Raw genomic sequence first — 17,809 nt, forward strand, 5'->3', positions numbered from 1 at the left:
TATATAACATGAAATAATACGTATAAATATGAAAATTTACGCGCAAGTTTATAACAAACGGTATACATATAAATTAATGAGTTATAATTCAACTGACATATAGTTGTTCACGTTGTCGCGAATTAATATATAAATAGTTATAGCAATAAGTTATTGCATTACTATATATTATTGTCCACCTAGTTTTGTTGTTTTTAATCAACACTTGTGTCATGTTATAATTGTTCTAACAATTATATTAAATATATATTAAAATTAATAACTAAAATTATTAATATAAAATACACATTAAAAATAAGTTAAATTTTATATAAATTTATATATAAATATATAATAATTAATTTTAATGTATAAATAATATTTTTTATTGTTTTAATATTCTGAAAACCAACAAAGTAACATGATTACAAATAAAGAAGAAAGGTGAGGTTATTATATATAAAGTATGCAAAAGGAACGTGATTTGATCATCGTTTGTTTTGATGATTCAGAGGCAAGCTCTTTTCATTAGTACTTGTCACTGTCTATTCCTTTATCAACGAAATATATTCACATGATTATATATTTAATTAGTCTCTTTTGACTTCTCCAATAGTGATTTTCCTGTTATGTGCATGTTGTTTGTTAAGCACGAGTGAAATATCATTGCTACTACAATTTCATCACTCATGCGGAGCTGTGGCAAACTTTAATTTTCTATATGAGTTTTATTAAGAAACTAACTAAGAATATAGTCAATCAATTAGAGTCAATTATTTAAAAAATAGCTTTATTATTAAAAAATAAATTTTTTATTATTCTAATTTTTTAAATTTTAAAATTATAAATAAAAAAGAATTGACCTAAATTGATTTATATTGTTGTTGGCTTTCTAAACTTTTTTTTTTCGATTAAGTATATACAATTAAGACAATTTGTACGTCATAATATACCTACTAGAATTATGTAACAGTATAATAAAATGTTAACGAGCAATTTTGATGTTTTAAGGTCTCATAATTTTTATTCATTAATTTCGTTCGTTTATGATAAATTCAGCAACATTTTAAATATTTATAATGAATGAGGTACGATGCGTGGACTTTTGTGCATTCATCAGCTGCAGAGGTGCATGCTAATGTTAATTGTTAAATGTAATACGATTTGGGTCCAAAATTCCAAATTAGGTTCGAACGCAAACTTGAAAGCCGAAACCAACGCACCTTTCCCTTCTCCCATCATGGTCCCCGCTCCCCTTTCTTCATCTACGTTTCTATAAGTTGCTCCAATAACAATGTCTCAAAATTAGTAATTACGCAGTTATTTATGCCTTTATATAAAGATAATAATTATTATTATCCTTATCTAAAAGACATGCTTATGCGAATAATGGCCATTATTGTAAATTTATGCAGATATTGTGAAGCATCGTGATTTCAAGTCATGCCACTCGTCTCACCCTTCCAAGTTCCAACACGTGGTATGGACCTCTTCCGTATTCCCGCACCAAATTGAATCCATCGTCATTTACCTAGCGAATGGGTTCTAAGGGCTTAGCCCAAAACCGGTTTGTACATGTGGGCCCAATAGATGGGCCCAAGAAGAAAGAGTTAACTGGCATTGGATTCCAAAATTTGTCGCGGATGGATTGAGGAGAAGGGAGGGGGATTGAAAACGACATGTCGTCTTGGCATGGCCTTGGCCGCATTTTGGGCGGGGGACCTTAATCAATTATTACAAGTAAAAAATCTCACTCTCTCTAAACGCAGCAAGTACTCACAAGCCCCTTTTGCCTTGGATTATAGTACTACTATAGTAGTGCTGTCGTTTAGCGTTGCCACATTGCCCTATTTGCCATGCAATAATGCTTATATTTGATTTGACGCATTGTTTGAAGCGTTGTGTTTTAGTTTATGCTCGAGAATTACTTATAGCTCTCTTTCATTCCCTCTCGTTTTCTCTTTGAATTTGTCTTCATCTCCTAACAAAAGCCTGTGCTCTGGTTCTTTTTATGTCTTCACAAACTTCTACAAACCCTCCGTTAATTCTCATATTCAATCCCTTTTATCTTCTCCTTCGATTCTCATCATGATGTGATGTATATGTACCTTTTTTATGCTTCAATTAATTTTCTTTGTTTTTATTGTAATAAGTTTTAAGTACATTGAAAATATAATTTTATGAGATTTTAATAATTTCTTGGGGGGATTCTCATTCATTTATTTTTCTCAAAAATGAAATAAGCTGCACTCATCGTACTATAGCTATATTTAACTATTAATTTTTAAGGTAATAATATCTTGCAGCAGACTATTTATTCAATACAAAATAGTAGTAAGTAGTAGTGGGACTATATATAGTGGCAGGCATGAACAACCAAACAACAGTTTATTCGGACAAAAAGCAACTAAACACGGCACTGTTACAATTTGATTATCTTTTTTTTTTTTACTTTTTTTTTTTAATTTATATGAAATCAGCTAATACAAGTACTTTAACGACATTTATTAAAGATATTGAATAGAGCAATCTTTGAATTTTTTTAGTATATTTAATATATTAAAAATAATTTAATTTTTATACACTACAAATATAAACAATAAAAACTAGATATTCAACTATTTTTTAAACCAAGTCTTCAATTAAGTTCTTTCTCTTCCTCCTTCTTGGTTATTTTATTTTGCATATTTCTTTCTTTAACGTTATTATTGCAACTACCACCGCCTCCTTCTTCTTCTTCTCTTATTTAATTTTGTCTCATTTTTTTTTTAGCTTCATCCTCTTTTACTATCATTCTCATTATTGTCATGGCCTTCTTCTTATACATGTGTTTAGAAAATTAGAGTACATAATTTTAATGTACAACAATGAAAATTTAGTGCACAATACAAAATATTTAGTATTTAACAAAAATTTTTAAAGAATTATATATCTAAAATATTGACATTCAACCAATAAAATACGTTCAATAATAAAGTTTGATGTACAATACAAAAATCTTGATGCATGGACAAAAATTTTGGCGGACATCAAATGCAATTAAAATAAAAGATGTAATCAAATAGTATAATTGTGTAATTTATATTATCAACAAAAAATTAAACGAATATATTTTAATGCATATTTGGGCCAGCCCACGGCCTTAGATGGAAAAAGATCCACTACGTGGCCCACATTTTGCTGAAGTCCATTTCAAAATCGCATGCTCGCAGTGGCACCTTAGCAAAGATGAAGGGATAAGGAACTTCGGAAGGAAGAGGAGGAGAAGCCATAAAGAAAAAATGGCGGGCGGCGTGTCAGTGCATCCGAGGTTGATGTCTTCTTTCGTCGGAACTCGTCTCCGACGTTGCTCCTTGCAACAACCCCTTCCTCAACTATTTCGTTACAACCCAGGCACCTTCTTTTTCACTTACCTCTTTTCCCTCCAAATTTATTATCAGCTTCTGTTTTAATTTATTTTCGGACAGGAAGCAAGCATGTTTCCATGCGGTTATCTCGAACATTTTCTGGCATCACCAATCTCTTATTCAATAGAAGGTACACTACTCAATGTTCCCTTTTTACACCAAATTATTGTTTCCGATTTTTGTCAATGTTCTTTTGTTACTACTACTACCATGACCGTGTAGTATTAAGTCATCTAGCTATACTTTAGGAACAAAGGTTTATGGAACTGTGGTTTATGTTCTGCATCTGTAGCACTAAAATTTGTTATAGTCCTTAGACAATAGCATTTGGGAATCAGTGGTAATCTGTTGACAATTTAATATTAAAACTCTTGATTTTTTGGGGGGCGCCTATGCATACCTATTGGTTAAGCTCATGGATGATGGCTTCGCAGAAATGTAGATGAATTGCCAGGCAAGCGCAAACGTCTGAGGCCGGGAAATGTTTCTCCTCGTCGAGAAGTTCCCAAGGATATTCCTAGGCCTCCATATGTAAAGTCTAAAACTCCAGCAGGACTTGTGACTGGCCCTGAAGTGCATGATGAGAACGGGATAGAATGCATGAGAGCTTCTGGAAGGCTTGCTGCACAGGTTCTTCAATATGCTGGCACCTTAGTCAGGGTGAGTTGCTTATGCTTTTTTCGCCGATCAATCACTCGTAGTATGTCCCCTAGATAAAATATTGACTGCTCATTATGAAACTAAATAGCCAATTTATTATTACTCTAGTGATATTGATGAACATTGCAATTCCCTGATCCCTATATGTCCCTTTTGCTTATATAAATACACCGATTGATATGTTTTATTTAGAGGGAAACAAAATCGATTTTATGTTAGTTTTAACTTCTGTTGACAGCCAGGCATAACAACTGATGACATTGACCAAGCTGTTCACCAAATGATAGTTGATAATGGTGCATACCCATCTCCTCTTGGCTATGGTGGTTTTCCAAAGAGTGTCTGCACATCTGTGAATGAATGCATTTGCCATGGAATACCGGATTCCCGTGTGCTTGAGGTCCGTCTGCAAGACCATTCTTTTCCTTTTAAATGAGATCATGCATCCTATGTGAAGAATATTTTGATACATTTATTTGTTTATTTATGTTTGCAGGATGGTGATATAATCAACATTGATGTTACCGTTTATTTAAATGTAAGTAATGTTTGCTGGGGTACTTTTAGTGGGATAGCCATCGAATTTCATTTTCTATGTAATTTGCTTGGTTATTTCTTCTTTGCTGGGCTTCTACCAGCCTATTTGATATAATCGGTATTAATTTTTTTTTCATGAAGTGGTTGTCCGCTATTAGGTATTTGCTGAACATAGATTATTCTGATTCAAAAACTTTTTCCTTGAGTTTTCTAATTCATCTAGTATCTTGTTACTTTTGCATGTTGCATTGATATCATAAAAGTTTCGTATTCTCGTGTTTTTGCAATTCCTATCAGAAAAAGTTGCATCTAGTTTGTTAAGTGTATATATTGATGAGTTGCAGGGCCATCATGGTGACACATCTGCAACTTTCTTTTGTGGAGATGTTGATGATGAGGCAAGAAAACTAGTTCAGGTACCAATTTTGAACATTAGTATCCGTAGATAAATATTTGCTCCTAGCTGTCTACTCTGGAAGTTTTTGTCCAGGTCTTATTTGTACTTTGGGCCTGTTCTGATAACACTAATCATATTTTGCTCAGCTATAGTCACTTTTATTTTTTGTTTTGCTTCTATTAATTTCAGAAGGCTTCAAGATGATACTGTTCTAGAATTCTCTGTTGTGGCTTCGACTTTGTGGAGTGGTGGTTTGTCTTCTCTCCATTTGTTTCATGCTTATGCGGGTTGTTTGATATTGATACAGGTAACTAAAGAATGCTTAGATAAAGCAATATCAATATGCGGTCCGGGTGTGGAGTACAAAAAGATAGGCAAAATAATCCAGTAAGAAACTTCTCTTATTTACTCTGTCATGTGTTGTACATATTTTTCTTGTTCCGGTCTCTCCTTATACGTTGAATTTTTCCTCACCTCCGCTTGAGGAGGATTGAACAATTTTTCTAGCTTGTTGAGGAATAAAACCAAAATGAAGGCAATTTATATTGATTATATTTTAAGGCTTCTATTTGAAGAGTCTTGTTGAGCAATTATACAATTCTCATAGCAGTTGTTCTTGGTCTAAGAAATTGTATAATTCAACTCCATTCATTTTCTCTTCCCTACCCTCGCATCTTCTTACTTCAAAGCAGTTATCTGCTTCTGTTAATATGCTTTGACGGTTCTTGATTGTCCAGTGCTTAATGTTGATATCTATTCTATTTTAGTGATCATGCAGATAAATTCGGTTATGGGGTCGTGAGACAGTTTGTTGGTCATGGAGTTGGAAAAGTTTTTCATGCTGATCCAGTTATTCATCACTATAGTAATTAACTTATAACATTCTACTTCGGTCTTCCATTTGATTTCTTATCTGTCAAAGTTCAATCACTGTTGTGTTTGTATTTTGTAACATATGTATTATCTTCAGGAAACAATGAACGCGGTCGGATGATGCTAAATCAAACCTTTACAATCGGTAAAAAATTTGTTGCTATGACTATAATATGGATTGTTATGAACTCTTATGCTTGTGATTGCTAATTAGTGGAACTGGAAACTTCACATGCTTTTCCTTTTTTCCCATGATCTAAGTTGCAATGATATTTCACTTTAACATTTTTGTACATGACAAATTTTACAGAACCAATGCTAACTATAGGCAGCATCGAGCCTGTTTTGTGGGATGATAACTGGACGGTGGTGACAGAAGATGGAAGTCTTTCGGCGCAGTTTGAACACACCATTCTTGTAACTTCGGATGGGGTCGAGATTATGACTCGATGCTGACGGACACAACAGTTAATATTTGCGGATAGCCAATTGGAGAACCACTATTATTGAAAACTTAAATTGATTTAATCACTTCCAGACTAAAAGGGAGTAGATTCTGGAAGATTAAAAGAACTCTTATAATTTTTGTTGATAGTCTCCCCTGCTTCTTGTATTCTTTCTGCAGGTTAGTTCATCATGGTTTTCCAATTATAGTTGACACATATTCTTTCACAGTTTTTCTCAAAATTTTGGGGAGAAAAATATGGGTTCAGGGTTTGAGATTGTGTATACTTAGTAACCTTATATGCAAGTAAGAAGGAACCGTGTGCTGTATTATCTTTTTCAAGTGTATTGTCATTCTCATATTGGTCGAATTTATTTTATTTAATTTTTATTCTTTTTATATGTATCTACTTATTAAAATTCTTGTGAAAGATATTAATCAGATTAAGAAACCAAAAGGAAAAAAAAAAAAGCAGAAGCCAAAAGAAATGAAAGATACCCTTATGTTTGCTTTTCAAGCTAATAGAGTTATAGAGAGGGATTTTTTTGTTAATTTAATCCCGAGAGGGATTATATGAGTTACTAGGCAAACGAATTTGTTGAACAATGGATTCACTTGCAATCTGGTGATCTTTCTCAGTTCCCTATTTTCATGCGTGTGGAGTTCCTTAATTTTCTTTCGTCCGAGAGTAATTTTGCAAACCTGCAATTATTAATATATATTTAGTAATATGGTATGTGAAGTTTTTGTTGAATCCCATGGTTTCAATAACTAACTTAATATATTAATAAAAATAAATATAGGTAAAAATTCAGGTGCAGTCGACTTCACGTAAAGTTGATAATTGAGAGTCGACTTCACGTAAAGTTGATAATTGAGAGTCGTTGGATGATTTGATTGATTTGACTAAATTTTTATCTATGATTTGACTAAATTTTTATCTAATAATTCTCGGTTATTAACTTCACGTGAAGTCGACTGTACCCGAATTTTTACCGATAAATAAACAAACTCACCTTTTGAGCTCTTGCTGATTACTGCCTTTATTTGGAACAGGTTGGTATCGACCAGTATCTAGATTGACACGTGTAACAGGGTTTGTGAGCAACTCCTTACCCTTTTTGACGAGATTATCCAAATTCTCTTTTGTTGCTTTATCTGCGGAAGCTAATTCCCCATCCAATGTTTCCTGTTACAAAAAATTACAGTGAAAAAATTATTTAATTAGATTAAAAAATGTTTGTAAAAAAGAGATAAACTCACAAGAAATTTTAATTTATTCGGGAATCGGTAGTTATTTATCAGTTAATTTGGTAATAAAAGTTAAAAGAAAGAAGAGAAATAATAACAACACATTTATAGTAAATACTATTTCTCCAGTAAAATCAGTCGCTAAAATTAATCACTATGTATTAGTATATTTTTAATGTATATTCTACACTGATAGCTGATTTTAGTAAGCATATAGTATGGTTGATTACAATTAAATGAACTTTAATTTGACCAAAATAAAAACAATAATTGTCAGTAATGATGAAGACGGGGTACAAAATGCATTACTTACTTGGATTCGGAGGTAATTGTCTTCAGAATGAAGAGCAGTAAAGATGACACAGTTGTGATAATCAACCATGTCAGTGCTTGCTTCACTATAACAATCTATTATGGGAGTTGATCCTGAGTCCAATAACCAATTCAAAATACCCCACTTGGCCACCTTCTTAGCCTCGTATTTGTGCTCATTCCTGTTTGTTCCTGTCCCCAGCGATAGCACTAGAAACCGATCAAAATCCAATGGATTAATCTTCCCTTCACCTGGGTTCCTAAGCAGCTTCTTGCTCACTTCTCTCACTCCAACCAAAGTCTGATGAAAAGTATATACTACTTGATCAATGATCACCAATATTAACAATTAACCAGCAAATATAATTAAGTATATTATGATCATCAGTTAATTACTACCGGATTGTTAGCCGCGACCCCACCATCGATGAGGTTGAATTCTTTGATGATGTTTCCATGTTCATCTTTTTTTGTAAAATAATAAGCTGGCAAAAGAGTTGGAGCAGCCGTAGTGGCTATGCAAATGTCTGAAATTGGAACATCCAACTCTGCCTCTGTTTCCAGCTGCAAAACACATATATTATAGAAAAAATTTCGAGTATTTTTAGAATATCGGTGTTTCAATAGTTTTAATGAATAAACCTGATAAGAGGAGAAGATGGTAGGTTGAAGTTTTTTGATATCAAAAGTTGTAATTGCAACGTTTGTGACTGTTTGGCTTAACATTATTGTGTCCCCTACCGTCTCCTTAACTAGTTTGTGAAGGTACTTTCCATCATACTTGGATCCTAACAAAACCTTAATTGTGTTTATCAACCATGCAAATATTCCACTGCATGCCAAATATAGTATATCATCATAATCTTTACATATATATATTTTTTGGTTAGTAATAAATAATAATGCATAATTTTTGTGAACTAATTACCTAGTTTGTGGGAAAATCTTTGGAGAATGTTCAAGGTAAAATGGTACTATATCTTTAGCAGCAAATAAAGGGCGATTTGTGGCCTTTGGATTTGGAGCTGCTAACATGGAAGCAACAAGACCACCTGTACTTGTTCCTGCTATTATATCAAAGTAATCTGCAATTCTTGCACCTTCACCATCTAGCTCCTATATATATCAATATTCATTTTCATGAAAAACAAAATACACATTAATTAGGCATATAATATTGTACTAATTATATCCTAAGTTGTTTCTATTAGACATATATAACTATTTATGTCTCTTTAAATTTTGAAAAAAAAATTATGATATAGTATAAAAAATTTTATGATAAAAAATTTAGAATTTAGTCCTTTGTTAATTCTAAACAAAAATTTTAACATTAGATAAATGAAAAGAGAAAAAAAAATTTATGCAAATTATAAACCTAAATTAAAACTCTTCTTTTCAGAAGAAAATACTAAAAATATACTTATTTAAATTTTGCTTCTTAAATAAATTTAAACTTTTTGGAAAAGTGGTTTTTGTAATAATTATTACGCACTTGGAGTTGGGACTCAAGGAAATCAAGAATAACACCGGGAATGATTCCTCTGATGCCTCCACCGTCAATGCTAAGAACTGTTATAAGATTTCCATATTTTGGTGGAAGGTTTTCCGACGAAGATAATAATGTTGGGTGGTTTTCCATTGCTATAAGCAAACGAATTCAGATGGATAAGCAAAAAATTTAACGTTGAGTATGGAGTATAGAATTAATCTCATCTAGCCATCTACCAAGACTAATATATAAATGCTGGTATAACAGTGATAAGAAAAAAAAAATTATTGTACATGCAACTTTTTTTTATATTATCATGCAATTTATTAAGGAAAAAATTTATACTTTCGTGGGGGTGGGTATATTGAAAGTTGAAACTGATTAATTATTATTATATCATATATATACTATATACTTGATGAACAACTTATTTTATATTGTACTTAATTTGTATAGAAAAATGAACTAGAATGAATATATTATTTTTCTATATTATGTATAGACACACACTTGATCTGTAATACATATTAGTTTATTTTTATTCATTCATTTATTTTGTAATACCACCCAAAATAATGACAAATCAATAACTTCAACATTCTTTTTTCCCTCATGACCTTTTTTTATCATGTTGTAATTTGTTTAAATTTCAAATAAATTTGATAATGATGTGAAGAGGATATATCATATTATTTATTTTTCTCTGTATGTGTAACGAACATTATTACTTACTTCTTTGGATCTTATTATCTATTTGATTCAGCGTAACAAAAAGTATGACGCAAAAAAAATTAATTATTATATATTTATTTGTATTTACAAATATTATTTATATATTTTAATATATATCTTTTATATTCTAATATCAATTACATGTAAATACTAAAAATTAATTATTTGTATAAATTATATGTTAAAATATAAAAATATATATTAAAAATAAATTATATTATATATATATATATATATATATATATATATTATTTTAATAAATATTTTATATTAATAAATACTTTTTTTAACATAAATAATTGATTGTTTTAAATATTTATTCTAAGGAGATCGTTGTTGAATGGTGTACTAATTCTTTTTTCTATTATTTATATTCAAAGTAATCCAGCAATAACGAAGAATAAGGAACTATATGTATGTATGAGTCTGCAGTTAGACTTCGTCTTTCACTAAACACACGCTACATCCAACATATTATTATTGGGATTCATGTTGCTTATTATTTGGTTTATTAAATAATAAATAAAATTTTATATGCAACTAAAATATTTAACCAAGTCTAATCAAATTGTCATAACTGCTTTTTAAATCACGCGTCTTCTCTTTTTTCGTTTTCTTTTTTTTTTTTTTTTTCTTTCTTCTTCTCTATTTCTCTCTCCTTCTTCTTCTCCTCTTCTTTTTTTTTTCTATTTCTTTCTCCTTTTTCTTCTCTTTTTCTTCTTCTTCTCACCAATATTTTAGTTGCTGTTTTTTTTCCTCCTTTTTTTTCTCTTTTTTCTTTTGTTATCGTGTCAACTACCATCGTTACTATCTTTTCCTCCTCTTTTTTTTTTATTTGATTTCTTCTTTTTATTTGCTTTCTTCGGCTTCCTTCTCTATCATTATCATCATCGTTGTCGTTATCGTCATCTTTTTTATCGTTATTATTGTTATTGTTAATTTTTGTCATATTAATTCAAAATTAATTTGGATGTATTTTTGTTCATGATTCAGTCTTGTTTGTGTGCTTATTTTTTAACTGAGTTTGCGTATCGCAATCATTAATTAATTTCGGTATAAAAACTAAAAAATTTATGTGTATTTATTAAGAAATTTCAGTGTATTTTTATTCTAATAAATTCTGTATAATTCAAAACGCTTCTTCTTCTTCTTCTTCTTCTTTTAAGTTTCTTCTTATTTTACTCTCTTAACAAGAATAAAAATAAAAGAGTAAAGTATCGTTTTTGTCCCCAATATTTGGGGTAAGTCCTATTTGTGTCCCTAACATTTAAATCGTCCTATTTGTATCATTAACGTTTATAAAAGTGATTTAATGTTATCCTACTATCAATTATACTAACAAATCAGATTATATTTTTTCAATTATTCTCACTTGGATGTATTCATTCTCAATTAGGTCTCACTTGGATGTGGTCGATTTTAATATTAGGCCCACTATTTATGTTTAGATTCAATTATGTCCCTAAAAAAGTGAATTATGTAAATGTTGTAGGAATTAGTTTCAACATTTGATGAGCTATTTTTCGAAGTAGATTATCGATTCTATCCCAGACATTTGTATTCTAACTTCAAGAAGAGATTTTTAAAACTCAAATTAAAGCGCTCATTGATGTGTAATTGATGGCAGGATAACATTGAATCACTTTTACAAACGTTAGGGATACAAATAGGACGATTTAAACGTTAAGGACACAAATAAGATTTACCCCAAACGTTGGGGACAAAAACGATACTTTACTCAAAATAAAAAAACAAACAAAAAAGAAGAAGAAACACATAATACTGTAAAATTACTACAAAGAGGATAAACCTACATTCATTCAACTAAAAGAAAGAAATAAATAAGAAAAAATACAGCATTAAAGAAGACATTTTTGTACTTTTGTAGAAAAGTTTCGGTATAAAAACTAAGAAATTTATGTGTATTTGTTAATAAATTTCAGTATATTTTTATTCTAATAAGTTCTACATAATTCAAAATTCTTTCTCTTCCTCCTCCTCATCTTTCTGCTGTCGCTTCTTCTTCTTTTTTATCATCATCTTCTTTTTTTTCTTATTCTTTTTTTCTTTTTGTCTTACCTTCTCAAATTTCTTCTTATTTTACTCCCTTAACAAGAATAAAAATCAAAAAATCAAAAAACAAAAAAACACATAATGTTACAAAATTACTAGGAAGATGATGAACCTACATTCATTCAACTAAAAGAAAGAAAGAAATAAGGAAAAAATGTAACATTAAAAAAGAAATTTTTGTACTTTTGTAGCAAAGTTTCGGTATAAAAATTAAGAAATTTATGTGTATTTATTAAAAAATTTGGTGTATTTTTATTCTGATAAATTTTGTATAATTCAAAATTTTTCTTCTTCCTCCTCATATTCTGTTGCTTCTTCTTTGTCTTTTTCTTCTTCTTATGAAAAAAATTCTTCTTGTTTTACTCTTTTAAGATGAATAAAATAAGAAAGAAGAAAAATCAATGCTGCAAAATTATTAAGAAGAAATGGAAGAAAAAAAATATAACAAACAATAAAAGTGTTAAAGAATCGAAATAATAAAGACGTAATATCTTATAATAAATATTCAGAGATATGTTAAATAATGCTAATTGATCCTAATTGATTCTAATTATATTCTAACAAAAAGAATGACGGTTGAGAACGCGTAAAAAAAAAGAATGCGATGAAGAAAAAGGAAGAAGAACGCAAAAAAAAGAAAGAAACGCGAAGAAAAAAAATAATATATTTATGTTAATAAAATGTGTATGTACATACACTGCGTTTAATGAAAATAATTTTTATTAAATTTAAATTAATTTAATTAAATTTAATTGTTAACAAAAGTTAAATGTGTAATATAACTGTTAAATAATTAGTCGTAGTTGGTGGATTATATATTTTTTTCATTGATCTTACTTTGTATATATCTGCAGTATGTTCCCTTAATTTATAATATCTTTATCTTCTATAAACTTGCACGTACGTCTAACTCTATGTTACTGAGATTGCGTACTTTAATTTAATATATAAAAATTAATAGCAGCCACCTCGGGGTTTAATTTCTATCCTTTGCCTTTTGTTTATCTTGAAACGTTTCTAGCTATGTTGACTGGAAACTTATCGTCAGTTTTTATTATTATATTCTTTATATATTTCGACATACATGAATATCAAGATAACATAAAGGTATCTTTTACTGTGTCTAAATTTTACACATAAAATTTAAAAATAATAGGATGAATTCTATCAGTTTTTATTTTTATTTTTAGATAATTTAGACAAAAAAAAAAATCACAACCACCAAAAAATGTTCTGAACATAAAAGTGGTACAAATTGTTGCAGCTAAAAGTGTAAAATCATGTCTGATTTCATAGTTTAATTATATCACTACATACATGTGTAGTATGTAGGGCTTATGTTTTCTAAATATAGCAATGGTGGCCCTGCAGTGAAAAAATGATAACTGACAAACTGGTTTCGAATTAATGAGTTTTAATTATAATAATTCAACGTGTAAAGGGAAGTCAATGGTCAGTAAGTATAATTTTAAAGAACAAGACAATTAAATCTCTGTGTTATTATCATTTTCGCATCTTTTTTAAAATATGACCTCTAAGTAGTTTATATGTGTAAAACAAAAAAACATCCTTCATCCATTAAGTTTACTTAGCTTTTAAGGTTGAGTTAGATATATTTAATCTTAAATTCTTGATTCTAATATAAACATATCCTCATTGTTAAGACATTAATAAAAAAATATAAATACATTTGTCATTAAAAATCAATTTTTACCCTATTGTTGTTGGTTAGGAAAGTGATGAGGGAAAGTGAAATTTTTAAAATTTTAAATAAAAATATATGTGTCATGTTTAAGTTTTGCGCCCCAACTTTCCGATAAAACTCTAATACATGTATTTTATGAATTATCGTGTGTTAATCATATTTTTCTAAAATTTGTGTTGTTATTAAATAAACAGCGAAGATATTCACCAAGCCTAAGTCTCTGTCTCTGGAAATGAATAGCAACAAAAGACAGCCATAGTTATTACATGTCATTAATTGTTAGAATTTAATGTTAAACCCTGTATGGCTGTATTCACTCTTAATTAACCCCTCGATGCTGTCTTATCCTGGTGAGATGTTCCTTAAACCAAGGTAATCTATAAAACGGGACTGTAGAAAGGTGAAAATTCTGGTACAGTCAACTTTACGTGAAGTTGATATTTATGAGCCGTTAGATGAAAATTTAGTCAAAATCAGTCAAATTATTTAATGGCTCTCAAATAGCAATTTCACATTAAGTCGATTTCACCTGAATTTTCACCGTATGAAAAAAACGCTGATGTGATGTGATGCCCTCTCGAATAATATTATTAATAATAATTAATAAAGTATATTTTATTACAATAATAAAAATAAAATGAGTTTTTTATTTGGTCATGGAATAAAATGAGTTCAAAATAAAAACTTCTTAGCCTTTGTTGTAGCCCACAAGCTTGTGTGGGTACTTAATAATTGGGCTCCAAAAGTCCAATAAGAATTAGGCTTGGCCTTTCTTTTGGATCAGGGCTTCACTTTCAAGATTTTAGTGACATTGATACAAGTTTATAATTTTGGATCTACTGCCTAGAGCTCACCTCGCTAGCATAGCTTGGTCACTGTTATATATATATATATATATATATATATATATATATATATATATATATATATATGTGTATTACATAAAGAAATGGAACATAACTAATTAACATTAAAAAAAAAAAATTAAATTGGCGGATTCAGGTACTTGAGGAATGGATCAGACAGAAAAAAAGATACCATCAATACAGAGCTATTTTAGGCATACAAGCTTGCAGCGATCCCATCTGAATCCACTTTCGCCGGAGTAGAGTCGTCAGTCTGGGCATCAATAATATCGAAGCTATAACAGCGTAAGTCGCTTCCAGCAACCTTGAAACAGTGAAACGGAGTAGCGCTTCACAGAGACATACCTTTCATTAGCATCGAAGCAGTAGGGCGATCTCCGTCTTCCATCATCGCCGGAACGTAGGCGCAAACTTGGTCACCGTCAATAGTCAAATTGCAACAATGACAACCTCTTCCATCTCTCAAGACTGTTAGCTTTGGAAAATTAGCTTCTTCTAGTTCAGTGTGCTAGATAAGAAAAGAATGTTGAGAGGGAGAGGTAGTTTGAATTTAGGATAGTTTGGTCGGGCGGGTTTGGGGCTCGGGTCTTTTCAGTGTGCGAGTTGAGTGTCCGACCTTCACCATATTCAAGAAATTTTTTTTTGGATCTACTGTGTTGAGAAAATACTTAAAATAAGTTAATATTCAATTTATTGTTTGGATTTATACGCCTGTCTCAATTTAATTTTTAAAGTTTTAATTGTTTTTATTTAATTTCTAAACTTTATAGACATGTCTCATGTTGGTATTTGAAACGATTTTTAGTACACCGTTAACGGAGCATTAACATATATAAACAATTTGCTACGTTGAAACTTATAAAATGATGCGGTTTTAGTTTTGATATTTAAATAGTTTAAAAATGATGTTATATTACTTATTTTGTTAGGTAAAATTTCAATAAACACCGTTTACAATGTTGTTTTAGGATTATTTGAGTACTAAAATCAAAATAATATCATTTTATAGAGTCTAGCATGACATCCGACTATTCACAGTAGTATTTTGTTAACGTTTATACATTAAAAATTATTTTAAAGACTAATATAAATTATATTTATAAAATTTGAGAATTAAATAAAGATAACTGAAACTTTAAAGATTAAATTAAATTTCGTATGCAAATTCAAAAATTAAATTGAGTATTATGAGCTTTAAAAATAGCAACCAATTTGTGCAAACTATTACTATTAGTCTATTTACGCGATCATCGTTATAACTAATTTAACCAAACCTTCTCTAAATCTATTTAATGAATACTAGTTTCCTGTGGCATTTACAACGTTGACACTATCTCTTGTAAGTTCTAAATGTATTGTCAACGATCCCATTATTGAATTCGCGTATGACCACGTATCATGTCCTTGTCTAGCATGCAATATATATACACACATATATATATAAAATGCGGCTTATGCTTTGAATGTTCAGCCACATTTTATTTGTTCTAAAGTGTAGACCAATTACTTTTGAATGTGACATTCTGCAATATCTATCTATATGCTTGTTGGAGGAAACTTTCTCCAAAGTCCTAACCCAATTTCATTTCATTATGTATATTCATAAAACTAAAAGTTTAGGGGTAAGCAATTTTGTTAAATTTTGCCAGCATGTAACCAGCAAAGAAAAGTGAGCCATTGGATGAAATCTCACACCAATCTCACACCATTAAGACCATCATTAATGACTATTTGATGACTACAAATCACAAAAATTGCTGCCCCTAACATTCCCCTTCATAAAAATGTTGAAAAACAAAAATTTTCAGCTCAAAACTGCCAAATATTTTTAATTTTAGTTTTATTTATATCAATATAATATATTCACAATGATACACGTCACGCGCATACATATATAATTGACATTAATTGCATTAATAAGATATATAGGGTAAAAAACGTAAATAAGTCAAGGGAGTTCAGAAATTACGCAAATTCGCCAAATTAAAAATTGCTTCACGAATGAGCCAAAGTACTTCTCTATGCAATTCGAACCAACTTAGTTCGATTTGCACTTGTATATAATTCGAACCGCGAATTGTTTAGCGAAATTAAGATTCGAACCAGCTTGGTTCGAACTAAAAACATACATAATTCGAACTAGATGAGTTCGAATTATATAGGAGGAAGCTTCTCAAAGTAATTCGAATCAGGTTAGTTCGAATTACACACAGCACGCGTTTTCAAGTAATTCGAATTTGACGGTTAAAAAATTAATAATTTATTAAAAAAAATTTATTAAAAATATTAATAATTTAAAAATTAAAAAATATATATATATATATATTATTTCATAAGTTAAAAAAAATTAACAAAATATTTAATTACGAGACTTCTTTAAAATATTTGTGATCTATCAATTCGAATTTCATACAATACTCTTTTGTCCATTTTTAATAGCTCATGAATATTTTTTAATAAATTTATTTAAATTATACTACAAAAAATATTTTATCCTATGCAAAATAATTTTTAAAAAATGGCTTAAAAAATGTTATGAGTACTATAAAAATTTGTAATGTTCTAATAACTTAGGTAAATACATGCATGTACTCAAATTTTAAATAAAATACTCTACATAGTCAATAATAATTTAGAAATGAAAGAAAATATTTTATTCCATACAAAACAATTAAAAAATATATTTTATGAGAATAAAATATATTTTATAACATCTTTTAAGCCATTTTTTAAAAAAAATGGCTTAAAATGGCTTAAAAGATGTTATGAAATATTTTGTATTAGAATAAAATATATCTTTTAAGCTATTTTCATAACATCTTTTAAGCCATTTTTTAAAAAAATGACTTAAAAAATGGCATAAAATTATTTTGTATTAGAATAAAATATATTTTTTAAAAAAAATAGTTTAAAAGATGTTATGAAATATATTTTATTCTCGTAATATCTTTTAAGCTATTTTTTTAAAAAAATGGCTTAAAAGATGTTATGAAATATTTTGTATTAGAATAAAATATATCTTTTAAGCCATTTTCATAACATCTTTTAAAAGAATGGCTTAAAAGATATTATGAAATATA

The 17,809-nt window shown here is 29.4% G+C and overlaps 2 protein-coding genes across 4 annotated transcripts; one reads left to right on the forward strand and one right to left on the reverse strand.

The window, feature by feature from the left end:
* The first annotated feature begins 1,907 nt into the window (after positions 1–1,907).
* Positions 1,908–6,657, forward strand: MAP1D (methionine aminopeptidase 1D). Of its 2 annotated transcripts, XM_088487809.1 has the most exons (11): positions 1,908–2,395; positions 3,113–3,372; positions 3,447–3,516; positions 3,821–4,046; positions 4,285–4,446; positions 4,543–4,584; positions 4,928–4,999; positions 5,288–5,367; positions 5,748–5,845; positions 5,951–5,998; positions 6,164–6,657. In XM_088487809.1, exons 2-11 carry the CDS (start codon positions 3,126–3,128, stop codon positions 6,307–6,309), a joined length of 1,191 nt encoding a protein of 396 aa, XP_088343935.1. In that variant the 5' UTR covers positions 1,908–2,395; positions 3,113–3,125; the 3' UTR covers positions 6,310–6,657. The 2 variants fall into 2 exon arrangements, with proteins under 2 accessions (XP_088343935.1, XP_088343934.1); XM_088487808.1 differs by lacking the exon at positions 1,908–2,395 and having other exon boundaries at positions 3,187–3,372.
* A 126-nt stretch (positions 6,658–6,783) lies between these two features.
* On the reverse strand, positions 6,784–9,820 carry LOC107641673 (patatin-like protein 1). 2 transcript variants are annotated; one of them, XM_016345148.3, is made up of 7 exons: positions 9,357–9,820; positions 8,790–8,977; positions 8,504–8,693; positions 8,261–8,425; positions 7,863–8,162; positions 7,315–7,487; positions 6,784–7,000 (listed from the first exon to the last, which is right to left on the reverse strand). In XM_016345148.3, the coding sequence occupies exons 1-7, from the start codon at positions 9,501–9,503 to the stop codon at positions 6,934–6,936; spliced, it is 1,230 nt and encodes a 409-aa protein (XP_016200634.1). In that variant the 5' UTR covers positions 9,504–9,820; the 3' UTR covers positions 6,784–6,933. The 2 variants fall into 2 exon arrangements, with proteins under 2 accessions (XP_016200634.1, XP_088343933.1); XM_088487807.1 differs by having other exon boundaries at positions 8,261–8,693; positions 9,357–9,666.
* Between the last annotated feature and the right edge of the window lie 7,989 nt (positions 9,821–17,809).

This window comes from Arachis ipaensis, chromosome B5, assembly GCF_059453495.1.
Source record: "Arachis ipaensis isolate K30076 ecotype BB chromosome B5, ASM5945349v1, whole genome shotgun sequence".
Classification (NCBI taxonomy): domain Eukaryota; kingdom Viridiplantae; phylum Streptophyta; class Magnoliopsida; order Fabales; family Fabaceae; genus Arachis; species Arachis ipaensis.

Excerpts from the sequence above, each read along its gene's own strand:
- MAP1D (XM_088487809.1), top strand. The coding sequence starts at position 3,126 with ATGGAAAAAGATCCACTACGTGGCCCACATTTTGCTGAAGTCCATTTC. Across the intron at positions 3,373-3,446 it reads ACTATTTCGTTACAACCCAG|GAAGCAAGCATGTTTCCATG; the intron begins GCACCTTCTTTT and ends ATTTTCGGACAG. Across the intron at positions 4,047-4,284 it reads ATGCTGGCACCTTAGTCAGG|CCAGGCATAACAACTGATGA; the intron begins GTGAGTTGCTTA and ends TTCTGTTGACAG.
- LOC107641673 (XM_088487807.1), bottom strand. The coding sequence starts at position 9,503 with ATGGAAAACCACCCAACATTATTATCTTCGTCGGAAAACCTTCCACCA. Across the intron at positions 8,694-8,789 it reads AAGATTTTCCCACAAACTAG|TGGAATATTTGCATGGTTGA; the intron begins GTAATTAGTTCA and ends TTTGGCATGCAG. Across the intron at positions 7,001-7,314 it reads AATCAGCAAGAGCTCAAAAG|GTTTGCAAAATTACTCTCGG; the intron begins GTGAGTTTGTTT and ends TAATAATTGCAG.